The sequence below is a fragment of the Tiliqua scincoides genome, chromosome 2 (genome assembly GCF_035046505.1).
Source record: "Tiliqua scincoides isolate rTilSci1 chromosome 2, rTilSci1.hap2, whole genome shotgun sequence".
Lineage (NCBI taxonomy): Eukaryota > Metazoa > Chordata > Lepidosauria > Squamata > Scincidae > Tiliqua > Tiliqua scincoides.
The window spans coordinates 41,797,928-41,813,534 of NC_089822.1; the positions used below are offsets into that span (position 1 = coordinate 41,797,928).

The 15,607-nt window shown below is 42.7% G+C and overlaps 1 protein-coding gene across 2 annotated transcripts in view; it reads left to right on the top strand.

Moving 5' to 3' along the window:
• Positions 1-651: 651 nt before the first annotated feature.
• Positions 652-15,607, top strand: part of RHOBTB3 (Rho related BTB domain containing 3) — a 52,473-nt gene continuing 37,517 nt past the window's right edge. Inside the window, exons 1-5 of one of the 2 annotated variants that reach the window (XM_066614377.1) lie at positions 652-821; positions 947-1,134; positions 1,325-1,550; positions 6,332-6,524; positions 15,367-15,518. In XM_066614377.1, coding sequence (XP_066470474.1) covers positions 1,133-1,134; positions 1,325-1,550; positions 6,332-6,524; positions 15,367-15,518 — 573 coding nt within the window. In that variant the 5' untranslated portion in view covers positions 652-821; positions 947-1,132. Of the gene's footprint in view, positions 1,135-1,324; positions 1,551-6,331; positions 6,525-15,366; positions 15,519-15,607 lie in introns of both variants that reach the window. The other variant, XM_066614376.1, reaches the window with a different exon arrangement.

A 15,607-nucleotide genomic window follows, 5' to 3' on the forward strand; every position in this document is an offset into this window, starting at 1 on the left:
AGTCCCACATGTACTGGATTGTACTGTAAATGAATGGCATATTTTACCTTATAACTTAATAATGTATTACAACACTGCATGTAACCTTACACAATATTTTTATCCTCTAAATACTGTGTACATTTTTAAATAGTATGTCAGGATCCTATCCTTTCTTTTCCAAGCCACCTTGCCCTTTTTCTTTCCTCAGCAAAGTTGGCATATATAGCTGGCATAGGTCTAAGACTCATGCCATTAGGAAGCCTAGGAAGAGGCAAGCAGAAAATATGTTTACTTACCTCTGGCAGGTCTCCTGTTTGCCCTCTCTCCCCCATGCCATTGGAAGCTGTGTGTGTTCCATCACCAATAGTGGGAGAAAGGATTGGGGCCTGTGTGTGTGTTTAAAATCAAATGTAGGCTGTATTTTAACTTGCCTGTTAATAGTAAAGCTTCGGGGCTGGAATCTAAAAGGGTGTATAAAACTGCTTAAGAAAAAAAATGAGAAAAGCTCCTGTTGTACAACTTCAATGTCTGAAAAGCAAATTTTAAATTGTGGTTGTTTCTTTCTAGAATGTTGATAGTATGGTCTCTACTCTAGGGCTGCTTGCTTTCCCGCATTTGGGAATATCTAGAAGTGGATTGGTTGCCAGTGAGCTCATGTATTATGTATCTTTTTCACTCTAGCAACAGCAGTGTACCACATAGAAGCCTTCAGTTCAGTGAGATGCTGCTGTTCCCAAGCGATGCTTTTCTTTCTCTCTCTGCTGACCTGACCGTACTGTGTTGGCTCTGAAGAAATGTACAGTCTCTCTTCCCGTTGCGGTTGTTAATACCCTTTGTTGGTAGGGTTTACTGACGTCATGAGGCAATGGCTGAGCTCGAAATTGGTTGCTGTTGAGTTTGTGTGCTGATTTTACCTTCAGCAGCAGCAAGCTGTTGTCAGAACTAACCTCATTTTGACTTGCAGAGACTGGATTGCTGAATAGGAGGTGGGCAGAAGCACTCCAGAGCTACCAACAATGCGACAGGGAAGAAAGCAAGGCCCTCAGGAAATGGAGGAAGAATAAAGTCAACAGTTTTTGGATTTATAATGCAAGCAGCTTTTGTTCCAAGCAGCTAACCACCTTGTTCTCCTGCTTTTGGATTTACTATCATGTATGTGGCTTCTTATTTGTCTTTGAGTATTTCATTTTTTGCTGAGAATGTACCCTTTGAAAAACCAGATACAGTGTAATTGTCTTGATCTGAAAAGATCATTTGCTTGTGTTCTTCTCTCACCAAGTTCTTTTATTTTGTCATAATAAATTTTTGATGCCTGCAGATTAAAAATAATATTTATTTATAGGTCTGTCCACATTGTAGCCTTTGGAAATGAAAGAGGAGGATTTTCTGAAGATGATCAGCAGAGGAGCCTGATCTGGACCTATCTTGGGAGAAGTGCTCTGGTTTCAGAAACTGACAGCAGTTTGTTGTTAAACTCTGCCAACCACCTTCAAAATCCTGCATTCACTGAGTATCAAGCCTGTGTGTTTGGAAATGTCAGACTGGTGGTACATGACTGTCCTCTTTGGGTAAGAGACTGTAGTGTAAAGCTTAACAGATCAATCTTCAACATGTTTACTCAGAGGTAATCTCAGTTCTTTCTATGGGACTTACTTCCTAGTAAGTATGCTTAGTATTGTTGTGTTATGGTGCTTCTGTGCATGTTACTCGGAAGTAAATCCTATTGAGTTCAATAGGTTTACAGCACAATCCTATGCATGTTTATTTTGAAGTAAATCCCACTGTGTTCAGTGGGGTTATTCCCAGGAAAGCATGTATACGATTGTAGTCCTAGTCTTGTCAGTTCTTAATTCAGTGGAAGTATTATTAAAGTATAGAATTGGTAGGAAAAAATGATAATGAAAGCACTTCCAGCTGAATAAATAAAAAAAATCTCTTGGAGAATCTTGAAAAGTTCAAAAGAAACAGAATCCTCTGTTGTTCCTGTATGGGGGCAATACGTTTGACAGTTGATTGATGAGAAAATGTTGAAAGCAGTACATGGTTTTATTTCTCATCAGTAGTTGATCATCTTCCAAAATGACACTTAGTTGGGTTCTGGTTTAGTAATGGTGTTAGCTGTCAAGGACCAGACCTATAATTTCTTGGTGAGACCTTGGGCAAATTATATCAGGTTTGGTATTAATTCTGCTGATTAAATTTCAATTATTTTCATTTTATGTTTGAGATAGGTTATTTTCCCCCATCATTCCTTATGGAAATCATCTGCATATATAATGTTCTATGCTGTTTGTTTGTTTGTTTGTTTGTTTGTTTGTTTGTTTGTTTGTTTGTTTGTTTGTTTATTTATTTATTTGGTGTGTAATCTGCCTTTCTCCCCAAAGGGCACCCAAGGCGGCTAACAACATTGCTTCCCTGCGCCTCAGAACAACCTCTGGAAGCAACTGCAAGGCACTTCTGGGCATGTCCAGAGGTCCTTTGTGGGTCCTCCAGCTTTGGGTTCGGAACCTACAGTGGGTCAAATCTGTGGGTTCTGAATCTGTGGATAGGGAGGACCCACTCTATGCAAACCATGGTTCACAGTAAAGGGCATTCCGCTGTTGACCTGGCTAGGAAACGCCCTAACATGAACCCTAGGGTGAACCCTATCACCGGATAGAAAATGTGTGACTGTAAAAACTTTGTATGAATGAGGTGTCCATCAAATAAAAGACAATTAATTGAGGCTATAATTGCTTCCTGGTACCATGTAATAGCGAAGGTAGAGCTTCAAATACTTGTTGGCTCAAACCTGTGCTGCTGTTTTAAACAATAAAGGATACCCTTCTAAGTACTGATAGTAGTATAGATTTTATCATGGTTGTGGTATTCGGCAATATTTTTTATACTGCAGATATTTTAATTCTGTTTTTTGTATTGGATTCAGCATTAAATTCTCTTTCAATTGCTATATATTTGCATTTAGTGAAACATAACTCTGCAAAGTTGAAAAACATGAAATTTTCAAAAGATTTCTACAATTTCGGCCACTAATGTACTCATCATAGTGGGTAGAGGGAGGAAGTCACTCATCAGTGATATCACAAGCATCATTTATTTATTTATTGGATTTATATTCCGCCTTTCTCCCTGAAGGGCACCCAAGGTGGCTGTGCAGCCGAAAGTGCAGCCATGATCATATTTGTTACTGCAACTGCTGTGGTTCCAGGAAATGAAATCACCTTTTCTTTAGTAGTTCAGCATTAAAACTTAATTTAAAGGCAAAAGCAGTTTTCCAGAAACTGAAGAACTGCTGAGAAATAGTCACTTGGATGAACTATGTGGTGGTCATGCTAATAAATATGTGTTGTATATTCTGTCACTTGGGCAATTCTGAAGGAATTTAACAAGTGATAAATTACGAAGCTTTAGTTTAATTACATTATGTTTTCAGGCACATACTTAAGAACACTTTTCTTAACAAAAAAATCTGGATTAATGAACTCTTGAATGACTACTCCTACACACAGTCACAAACATGGAATAAATTACACTGGCGAACTGAAGTATGCGTAGAGACAGGAATATGAGACAGTAGCTTATAATTGTAGCTGTTCTGGTTGTGTTGTTTGCCAGTTGTCCAAAAGAGTTGTTGAAATAGCTAACAATCTGTGTTAAGCAATCATGAGTGCATGTACTTAAATTGTAGAGAGTACACAAACATGTCTGCATATGCAGTTGTACATAGACAACTGACGATCAGCATTATTGATTTAACTGGCACTTTTAATTTCTGTCTGGAACATAACGATCCATTCCAGTGTCAAGCAACTTCTGCTGTTTATTGTTAGTATAGGAAATGTGTATTTTCTGCACTATCTCCAGTGTAGGTACTCTGGCTTGGATCCAAAGAACTGCTTAGGTACTTTGGGTATGCCCGATATGATCTTTGAGTTCTTGCTTTGAGTGGTAGATCCCTTTTCCATATTACAAATTGTGATTCAGCTTTTCATCACTTTCAAAAATAGTTTTCCAGGCAATAAGGACAAGAAAAAACATCTCCCTGGGTCTCACAGAAGTAGTCGTGCAGTTTTTATGGCTTCATCTCTCTGTCAAATTATTTGACTAAGCAGTTCCAGGGGTCTTTTTTTCTCCAGGAGCCATGTTGCTTTCTTTCAGTTATCTGGAAGTCAGATAACTAGTGTGATGACTGCCATACTGATGTGTTAGAAGTATCAGCACAGAGGGAACAGAGAAGAGTTACTGGGGTGCCAAAGCACAGCAGCAATAGTTCCAAACCCTCAAGTTAATGGGTACTTTTGTCATTTTGATTCCTGGTTTGGCACTGTAATAAGCACTTTGTGAACTTTTTGTTGAAAAGCAATGTATAAATATTCTAAATAATGGTTTAAATTAATAATAATAAAGCACCAATGAAGCCACTGGTCAGAATGGTGGCCTGAAGAATATACAAATATCTGCTCATAAATCTTTTCTGCACAAAATAAGCATGTTTAAATTTTTTTAAAACTTTGTTCATCTTTCATGTCGTGTTCCTGCCTCATCTCATTCTTTACACTGCCTCACTACACCTGTTCCCTCAAACATTTTTTATTCTGTTACCATTCTAAATTTCTTTTCACACTGCTGAGCATTCTGAATTTATTTCATACTCTTTTTTATTAACCTGATATTGTTTAAGGTGTTGGGAAGTATAATACTATTCTTAAGTTGTTTGCTATTTATGCAGTTGACCAACTTGAGATTTTGCTAACTGAAAAATGAGTAGAGCTGGGAGATCAAATAATAACTGTATTAAAACCTTTCATCAGCTGATAATAAGAAACAAGGGCATTCGACTTTTCATTCTGGTAGTAGTGAGCATTCCACAATGCCATTGGAGAACAGTTGCAGAATATCAGGTTCTCCCTGTGTGTAAAAATGATCAAAAGATTGTCATTCTCCAAACATGTTTATTCAGAACCAGATTTTAAAATTGAAATAAATGAAAAATAAAGTACAAGGGGGAGCACTGGTATATAGATTCTAGTATGCTGAGAAAGTATAGGAAGCAATTAGCTGGAATATTAGTCTATTGTCTCAAGGCCCAGTCCTATGCAGAGTAATAAGCACATTTGCAGGGGTTAGCACTGGCATAGCACCAGAGCTGGCCCAGCGCAAGCCTATGCTGGGACAGCACCGGTTGGAGGCCAATGATCCACTGCCAGGCGCAAAGCGTCTTGTGGCAGAGAGGTAAGTTGGGGTGTGGGGGAAGGCGAGGAGGAGGTCTTCTGGGCTGGGTGGAGGGATAACATGGTGGGGGAGGGAGCGGAATGGGAGGGAGTTGGAACTCTGCTGGATCCAGAGCCCTGTGTTGGGCTTCGTAGCGTGACATGAGGTATGTTAATTCTGCAGCAGCTAAATAACAGCCACAGAATCTAGTAGTCCCAATGCGGGGCTACTTTCCTTACTTGGGGGAAGGGGGCGAATGTCCCCTTCTTCTGAGGAGCTGCTGGTGCTGCCTGGTGCAGTTGGGATGCCGCTGCAGCCATTTTTTGCACTGTGGCAGTCCCATACGCTGGGCAGCTCAGGATTGGGCTCTTAGATAAAAATATTTCAAATGCTCTGCTAGAATGTTATGGTTAGCTGTTTGTTCTTGAATTGTTAAAAGAACATTGGGCATATATTTTAAAATAAAAATAAATAAATTTTCCATCTGTAAAGGGTAGTAAGCTTAATACTATTCTGACCATGTACTGATCTCAAGAAAACAAACACAATTTGTTTGGCACTTTGAATCATGATTGTTGTCAATGCAATGTGATCGTGCCAGGATAATACTATTAGGTAACACAGCAATTACTTTCAATTGTAGTTTTCCATCACTTTGTAGAAGGGATAGAATAAAAAAAATATTTGCAATAACCAGTGGTCTCAAAATAGAATATCTGTACTGGTCTTTGATTTGGGTAGAGATCTGGATCCAAATTGCTGTGAACCAGTAAACTCACCTAGATCAAGTTAGTATGTCATGCACAGTATTTACGGTAGTTCCTATCTGTAAAATGAGAATAGTGATAATCTACTAGCAGGGTTGCTGCAAGGATGAATGAAATGAAGCTTATAAAGCACTTTGCAGCCTAATGAATTCATTGAATCTGTGCCCTTCCACATTAGTTGCCTAGAAATAAAAAGGTAGAAATTGTGACCACAAACCCCGGATCTTGGTTTTAGCTATCTTTCAGTTTATGATAAAACTAGAAGTCAAATTCATAATTTTTTGCAAACTGTTTGTGTGAAGGACTATTGCTCCAGGCTGCTCTTGATCAATAGAAAATGGAAATCAGCTCCATCTTTTTGTTTTGTATAGGATATTTTTGACAGTGACTGGTACACGTCTCGGAACCTTATTGGAGAAGCAGATATCATTGTGATTAAGTACTCTGTAAATGACAAGTCTTCATTTCAAGAAGTAAAGGACATTTATGCACCACTGATAAAAAAAGCATTAAATCACTGTTCAATTCCAGTCATAATTTCTGCTGTTGGGGCAAGACAAAACGGTATGTTTTGGAATTCATGTTATAAACAGCTGAATATCAATATGAAGCTAGGTACTGTATAAATCATGATGAAAAAGAGTTATATTACTAATCCGGTCATGAAAACAGGCATTATACAAAGCTGATTGAACGCATCACTTAATGTTCAGATAGAAAACATTTTTACTGTTGGATAGATCTATTACAGTTAAGGGACTTGTTCCAGACTTGCATCTTCATGTTTGGCAAAGTGCTTAGATCTATACACTTACACGTATTCTTGGAGCTAAGTCAGAAAATGCAGATTTGCCAGTTTAATTGGTTTCAGAATTACAATTACTGTTGATGTTGCATATCAAAGTAATAGGAGGAAGCAAAGATGCCCTCATCACTTTGCAAAAAAGGAAGTGTGTGTATATCCATAAGCAATATAGTTATGTCAGTATTTAAGTTCATTTGAATTGTGTATTTTTTAAAAATTCCATGTGATAAGGTTCATCAGCATAAATTTGAACAACAAATGAAAAGAAATCTTGGTATGAGATGAACAGTACAATAAAATAGCATTGCATGTTATGTGCTCACCATCAAAACCTTTTAAAAACATAATTTAAGATTAAAATTATTCAAGATCATAATGTTGATGTGAAAAAACATGGTTAAAATGCTGTAATTGCTTGTCAAACAGTTCTGCTTTCTCTTTTTGTAGTATCAATTCTGGCTATGTGAGCAACTTCACAATATCATTGTTTTAGAACAGGTTCCCAAAGTAGTTTTTAGCATCGGGACCCACTTTTTAAAATGACACTCTATTGGGACCCACCTAGGTTTATAAGACTTGAAAAAAATCTAGAAAGAAATAATGTTTTTACTTATGTACCCGTAATAATAGCCAGAAAAAAATTTACCTGCCTGTACTTACACATGCATGCAAACTGCAGGAACAGTTTGTAGGACAATTCTGATTTTTGAAAAGCCTTGAGGCTTGAAGCAATTAGTTATCTGATCCTTCCATCACCTGTGTTTTCATTGGAGGCTCTGCTCAGCTGCTATGGGACCCACCAAAAATCAGATTGCAACCCACAGCATACATTGGTAGCTCAAATGGGGTTTCTGGAAAAGACAATCCTTCAGTAATCTCTACATTCAGAAGCTGAAGCCAAAAAAAAAAAAAATTTGAAACTTTATGAACTGTATTGCATGTGCAGATGCTCCACTGGTGCCTGACAGCTGTGTGACCTGTTCAGAATCAACACAGACTGTAGAACTCTTTAAACTTTACCCTAGCTGTGTGCTGCTTTTCTGTGAATGTCTCTCCAGTACTTGGAGTAATGTTTACATGACCAGACATAGGCAGGGGCTGATGGTACAGGTGGTGCCTCAGCAGGGTGACCAGATACAATGAAGGACAGAGTGCTGATTCTTTTAACCATTGTATAGAAGAGGGAATGTTGGCAGGTGCAGCTTTTTAAGCCCTTCTTCATTGAGCACCTGTCACACTTCCCTTTTCTATACAATCATTAAAGGTCTATAGAGGCACTCTGTCCTCCACTGTATCTGGTCACCCTGTGCCTCAGTATCCGAAGGGGATCATTCACAGCCCCCCCCCCCAGACAGTGAAATCTTCAGATAATCAAATCTGCAGATCTCCCTACCTATTGCCCTCCAGATGCATCCAGATCTGTGCACAAATTGGCACTTCTGATTTTCTGCCTTCTGAAGGCATCAAAAGGCCTCCTGGGAGTCAGGGAGGCCACTCTTGAAATTAGCATTTTCTCCCTCTATGTCAGGAGTGTCAAACTCATTTCATACAGAGGGCCAAATAGCATTCATGATGCGTGCTGAGGGCCATAAGTGATCTCATTAGGCAGGAAGTGATGTCATTAAAAAGGTCATTAAAAAATAATCTCTTTTTCTCACTTAGAATTCATTAGCTTCAAATGACAGAAGAGGACATATCAAATCTTGATTGTATTTCAAGATATGGGAGAGCACAATTTTCATGTGGGCTGCCCTTTCAGCAGAAACACCTCAGCACTGCTCAGCAGTTGATAGCCTGAGGGCCAGATAAAAAGCTTCCTTGGTTGCATTCAGCCCCTGAGCCTTATGTTTGACACCCCTTCTCTATGTGGTGTGCCAGTTCTGTAGTCAAAACTCATGCGATCTGCCTGGAACCACATGGCTGAGCATTTTATCCCAGATAATGTAGGATAGTGGTGTCAGCCACTGGGGTGCTATGAATGGTCTGCAGGTGTGCAGTGGGAGTTTGGGGAAGGGTCATTTATTTTAGTAGGGCCATTGGGGGAATGTAAGTGTCAATTGTCCAAAAACTGATGGTGTGCCTTGACAATTTTAATACCTTGTCAGTGTACTGGAAGATGAAAAAGGTTGAAAATCATTGGGCTAAATCAGTGGTTCTCGAACTTTCCTCGCACCTCCCCTGATCCTTGTGGCCATTGGCCACAGCTCCCCATTACAAGATCTCACCTCAGTTACCCCCAAAATGGGGGTGAAGGTGTTTTAATTATACACTAGAAACAAAAAAAAACAGCCGCCAGTACTCTGAGGCTGCAATCCTAAACACACTTACCTGAGAGTAAGCCCCATTGAACAAAATAGGACTTATTTCTGAGTAGACCTGGTTAGGATTGTGCCCTGAGTTTGTTAACAGCGCACCTGGAGGGTTTGGGAAAGGGAGGGGGGAAGTGATGAATTTGCTGGGGGAGGGGAAAACTTTGTTTCCTGTGTATCTGCTAATTGCAAACTGGTGCAAATTGAAACCTAGAGACTGTTTGGCTGCAATCCTAACCTCACTTTCCTGGGAGTAAGTTCCATTGAACACAATAGGACTTACTGCTGAGTAGACCTAGATAGGATTGTGCCTTTTGTCTTACAATAGCAACCAACAGAGTACCCCCCCTTCCCCAAGGAGCAGGAGGAAAAAGGGGATGGCTGAAAAGGAATGGGGATTTTTATTTTTAATCAATTTTTGGAGACAAAGCCGTCAAGAGTGGCTTTTTTTCTTTTTTAAAAGGGGAGGAAAAAGAGAAAGGTGAGGATCCTTCTTAAGCTGACACAGACCCCAAGCCTATGTCGGTCTGCTCAGAAGTAAGTTCCATTTGAGTCAATGGGGCTTACTCCCAGGAAAGTGTAGAAAGGATTGCAGCCACACAGAGCAAGTTTACAACTCACCCCAAAGTAGATGGGGGCTGCTCACACACATACACCTCAGCAGATGCAGATGCCACCCCATTCCCCCCAGGCAAGAAAGGAATGCAGGCTGGGGCATTTGGACACCCACCCACCCGGATGCTGGCTCCCTCCTTTGCTGAGCTGCTCTTCTCTCCCAGTTTGAAGCCTGCCAGGAGCGCACCCTGTGCTGATGAGATGCAGCACCTCCACTGCTTCCCAGCCAGCCTTCTCTCCCACCTCCCTCCACCATGTTTCACACTGCCCCACCCACCTCTTTCTCAGCCTCTGAAAAGCAGCAAATCAGTAGGCAACACCTGCAGCTGAGCAGTGGCTACCTCTCTTCCCCAGATGCCTCAGACGCCCCCTGTTGGCTAGCCATGCCTCCCTAGGGAGACAGGACTCACAGATTGAATACCTCAGGGCTAAATTATTGAGATGTGGAAACCCAGGTTTTTATCACTTCTCAACTATAAAGCACAGCAGGTTGAAGTTGGCAAATCACTGTTTCTTATGCTGCAGTCTGTATGTACTTTCCTGGGAATAAGCCCCAGGGAACACAGTGGAACTTACTTCTGAGTAGATAGGGTTGTGCTGTTAGTCTGTACCTTACGTGCTGGTGGTTAGGTTAAAATTCTGCTCTGAATGGTGGAATTGTTCATGTTATTTCCTGAAATGTTATGTGGATATGCTGTTAGATAGTAAAGCAATGAGGTTTCTTCCCCACATTTGGAGTTTAATTTAGTGATGTGAGTGAAATCCTTGTCAACACCACTACCCCTCAACTTGTATATGGGCAAAGGCCAGTGTCATAAGTTCTGTTCTGCTATTGTTTCACAAATTTCTGATAGATGAAGCATGCATTATTTTTCTAAATTAAATTTGAAGATACTCTTCTACTCCTGAAAAAACTGACCATTAGAGTGCATAAGACTAATTACTCACCCTCAGAGAAGCGCTCACCTTGTAGCATCTAACAGCACAATCCTACTGCCTGCTGGCGCTGTGATGGCCTAGAGCAGTGGTTCTCACAGACACTGTGATGTCTTACAGTGTACATCACAGGTATCACAGACACTATGATGGCCTAGAGCAGTGGTTCTCAAACTCCCTGGTTCTCAAACCACAGTTACTTCTCTGGGAAAGTTTGAAAGCCACTAAGTCTTTGTTGCAGGCAGTGGGGGCAGGGGGGAGGCAGAGACACAATGCTCAGCATTGTGCCTCTGCTCTGGGCACGGGTGCACTGCCACTCACCCCTACCTGCAGCAGCCTCCCGGGGGCTGGGGGAGCCCAGCGCCAGCCTCAGGAGGGCTCCCCTCACAGTGCAGAGCCCTCCAGAAGACGATCATGACCACTTCCGGTTTTGCGATTTGCGAGAACTACCCAGGGCTCTCAGGCTGGGGCGTCGTGACGCCCCAGTCTGAAAACCACTGGCCTAGAGTGTTGCAAACTTGCCATAAAGCATGTTTGTGACTACTGAAGTCTAGGCAGCGCTGATGGGAAGGCCTGCACTGATGGGGAAGCCTCCCCCCAGGCTTACCTGGGGGGGCAAGGTGGCACACCTGTAGAGGTGCTGCCCCCACCCACTGCCCTGCCCGGTCACTCTTTTTTGGCTTTTTAAAAAAAGTGACAGTAGCTGCTGCCCTTTAATTTCACTTACTTTAAAAAGCGAAATAAGCCACCAGCGCTGTTGGCTTCTTTTGCTTTTCTAAAAAGTAAAATAAAAGGGTGGCTGTTTGGTGCAGTGTGTGGTAACTCTGAATAGCTGCTCCCTTTTTTGAAAGTGAAAGAAGCTGCTGGCGCTGCCAGCTTCTGTTGCTTTAAAAATAAAAGCAAAAAGGGGCCAGCCAGATAGAAGTACATATCTGCAGTGATGTCATCACATCACTGTAGTTACTTCTGGGTGAAGCAGGAGGGGGCGGCAGCACTGGCAGACCTGGCTCCAGGGTGACCCCGCTGTGCCAATGTAAGTTAGGATTGGGCTATGAGTGTCACAATTCTGGACAGGCCTACTTTGAGGGCAAGTCATTCTGCTGTGTCTCTGTGTTGGTTCTAGTACTAGGGTCGGCAACCTGTGGCTCCGGAGCCACATGCGGCTCTTTCAGCCGTCTGCTGTGGCTCTGGAGTCTGGATGAAAGTGGAAAAGGGGGTGACAGAGCCTGTGGGGGCTGGAAGCGGGACGCCTTCCCCACGGCTGCCAGCCAGCCAGCCCAGCCCCAAGGGCGCCTCTCTCTGGCGGGATGTGCTGCGGGCGCTGGCTGCTGTTGAGTGTGGGGCCGGGCCGGGCGCCCCTGCATGGCTCTCTGCACGCACTGAGGCGCCGGTGCCCTCGCCCACAGCAGCTCCTTCCTCAGCAGGCAGGCCTCCCCTCCAGGAGCCCCATCAGACCAGCTTCGCGAGCCCAGACAGCAGCGCTGCAGGTGGGTGCCCTGGGGGTGGCGGCGCTCTCCCGGAGCTGCCCTCCGTGCCCCACTGCAAGCAGGCGCCCTGCTGGACAAGAGGGCAGGGCCCCTCCCGCGGGATATAGCCGGGCACCTCTTCCCCACGGGCATGGCCCCTTCACCCTGCAGTGGGCAGGGGGCTGAACTGCGGGGAGGACAGGGGCCCAAGGGGCTTCCTGGTTCAGTGGCTGGCAGGGAGGCTCCCGCTGCCCACAGCCCCCGCCACCTTCTGTTGCAGCCCCGGCCCGGACCTGCTGCTGGTGGAGACACCCAGCGCCGTGGCGGGCATGGGAGGCACTTCGCAGGGACCTGTGATGAACTTTTCCTCCAGAAACTTGTCCAATCCCCTTTTAAAGGCATCCAGGCCAGATGCTGTCACCACATCCTGTGGCAAGGAGTTCCACAGACCAACCACATGCTGAGTAAAGAAATATTTTCTTTGGTTTGTCCTAACTCTCCAAACACTCAATTTTAGTGGATGTCCCCTGGTTCTGGTGTTCTGTGAGAGTGTAAAGAGCATCTTTCTATCCATTTTATCCTTCCCATGCATAATTTTGTATGCCTCAATCATGTCCCCCCTTAGGCATCTCTTTTCTAGGCTGAAGAGGCCCAAATGCTGTAGCCTTTCCTCATAAGGAAGGTGCCCCAGCCCATCAATCATTTTAGTTGCTCTCTTTTGCACCTTTTCTATTTCCACTACATCCTTTTTGAGATATGGCGACCAGAACTGTATGCAATACTCCAGGTGTGGCCTTACCATAGATTTCTAGAATGGCATTATAATATTAGCTGTTTTGTTCTCAATACCTTTTCTAATGATCCCAAGCATAGAATTGGCCTTCTTTACTGCCGCCGCACATTGGGTCGACACTTTCATCGGCCTGTCCACCACCACCCCAAGATCTCTCTCCTGATCTGTCACAGACAGCTCACAACCCATCAGCCTATATGTGAAGTTTTGATTTTTTGCCCCAGTGTGCATGACTTTACACTTACTTACATTGAAACACATCTGCCATTTTGCTGCCCATTCTGCCAGGTTGGAGAGATCCTTCTGGAGCTCCTCACAATCACTTCTGGTCTTCACCACTCTGAAAAGTTTGGTGTCGTCTGTAAAGTTTGCCACCTCACTGCTCAACCCTGTCTCCAGGTCATTAGATAATTAGATAAGGGGAAGCCAACCCTGTTTCACCAACTGAATTTTCTCTGTAGCCTGCCTGCAAGAACACCCCCCTCCAAAAATATCAGTGAGATTTTCAGCCCTCCGCAGTGCCCAGTTCAGTGTAAATTCTTATATTTCAAGCATAGCACTGTCAGGACCCACCTGGCTTTGCAAGTCTGAAAACAAATAAAATGGACCTTACCAGCTGAAGCCTCTGTTTTGTTCTTTGGGGGGGGGGGTGCTGCCTTCTGGAGCATTTGTTGAGCTCCACTTTCATCAGATTGGGACCATGCAGCTAGCCTTGCATTCCCCTTTGCCTGACTTGACCAGGAGCCAAGGCTCCTTACTTACTTGTGAGTAAGGTTTACTTACTTGTGAGTAAACGCAACCTTGTGACTTACTTTCGCTTTCCATAGGACTCAATACATTTGTCTGGTTGGAGGGAGAGACTTCCTTTTCGGGTGTTTTTGGAGGGCCGCTTTCATTGGATAGGAACCATTCTGGTGTCATTGGATTCCTCTCAGCCTGCCCTTTCCGACGAACTATGGCAAGTTCGCCTACACGTGATATGGCTTGTTTTCATTTTCCACAGGGCTCCATGCATTTTTTTGTTTCCAGTATTTTGGCCATACCTAGCTAGGAATGCAGAGTACTTGTGGAATGTGACCATGATTGTGACCACTTGTGACCATGATTTGCAGGAAATTGTGTTCAAGAAATATCCTTGCAAAATGGTACAAATTTCCTCAGTATTTGCCTCTGATTTAAATGGATTATTCATCCATTTAGTTTTGTACTGAATATTTATATGTTATTTAAAACTTTTGCTACTTTGAAAAGTGAAGAGCAAATAGGAGCACACCTGTATTCTGTTTGGAGAGAAATATAGTATTATGTTGTATGTACTCACAATTCAGTGAATTAATTATAATCGTATTTGCTAACAGAAACAGAATCTGCTTCTTATCATTATGAATAGACAGAAAATTTTTTTGAATTTGTTGGCACATGCAGATAGTCTAGTTCTTAATTAAATTATTAATTTAGAATTTGTTTAGTTTACTGTTACAAATTATTTCAAAATATATACTGTAGATTCTGTGTAATTGTTTTCTTACAGTGCAGTTCTGTGCATGGTTACTTGGAAGTTTGTCTCACTAAATTCAGTGTAACTTATAGCCAAGCCTGCACATATCTACTCAGAATTAAGCCCCACTGAATTCAATGAGACTTATTCCCAGATAAGTGTGTATCAAATTCCAACCTTATTTTATAGGAAGTGTGTCTAGGATTGCAGTCTAAGGGCCTGATCCTGTTGCCCTGCAGTAACCATTGCAATCATGCTGTAAGGTACATGCTGTAAGCCAGGAGAGGAATGGTGCATGTGGGAAGCCAGTGCCAATGGGCACGGGGCCTCTGTACTAGTGGAACACCCATCAAGAGCCACTAGCAGTGAATATCCTGCCAAGTGGTGGAAAGGTGTTCTGGGGTAAGGTGGAGAGAGGGCAAAATGGGCTAGAGGGCAGTCTGGGGTGGTAGTTCAGGTCTGGGAGGGGGGCGGGGATGGCAGCAGAGGCTGCCACCAAATTCTATCCCCCCTCCTGGGCCTTGGAGCCCTACATGAATCTCCTCACTTCTGCGCAAGCTAAATAGCTGATACAAATAGTTGGTAGCTGCCTCCTTACCCCTGTGGCTATTTTGGCACCACTGTACCGTGGCACGAGCAGCCTACATGGAATAGGGCTGCCCAGCTGCTATCTGTAAGCTATATTAGTATATCAGGAAGAGTTTTTATCTTCCAATATAAATTGTCACCAAAATAGTAGCCATAGTTGTGGATCATCAGACAAAGCTTAAATAATGGGTTAGATTCCAAAAACTGCTTCCAAGAAAGAAGCAGAACATCTAACATTCATGCATTAAAAATAAGTGGATACTTGCCAGAATGACTCTGTAATGGGACAACTGCAATTTACAACACTGCCTTTTTTCCTTACTTTATTATTAGTTGCTTAGTAGAATTTATAAGAATAACCAGTGTAATTAATATACAAACAATTTGTTTTGTCAGAAGTTCCCTGCACGTGTCCTTTGTGTATCTCAGACAGAGGGAGCTATGTTACAGCTTCTGAGGGGATTCAGCTTGCTAAAGAACTAGGAGCTACTTACTTGGAACTGCACAGTCTCAATGATTTCTACATAGGAAAATATTTTGGAGGAGTGGTAAGTAGAAATATTACCTCAGAATTATCAAATGGTAAGTAATATTGTCTTTAAAATATTTATAAATTAGAAGTTGATTTTTGGACCTG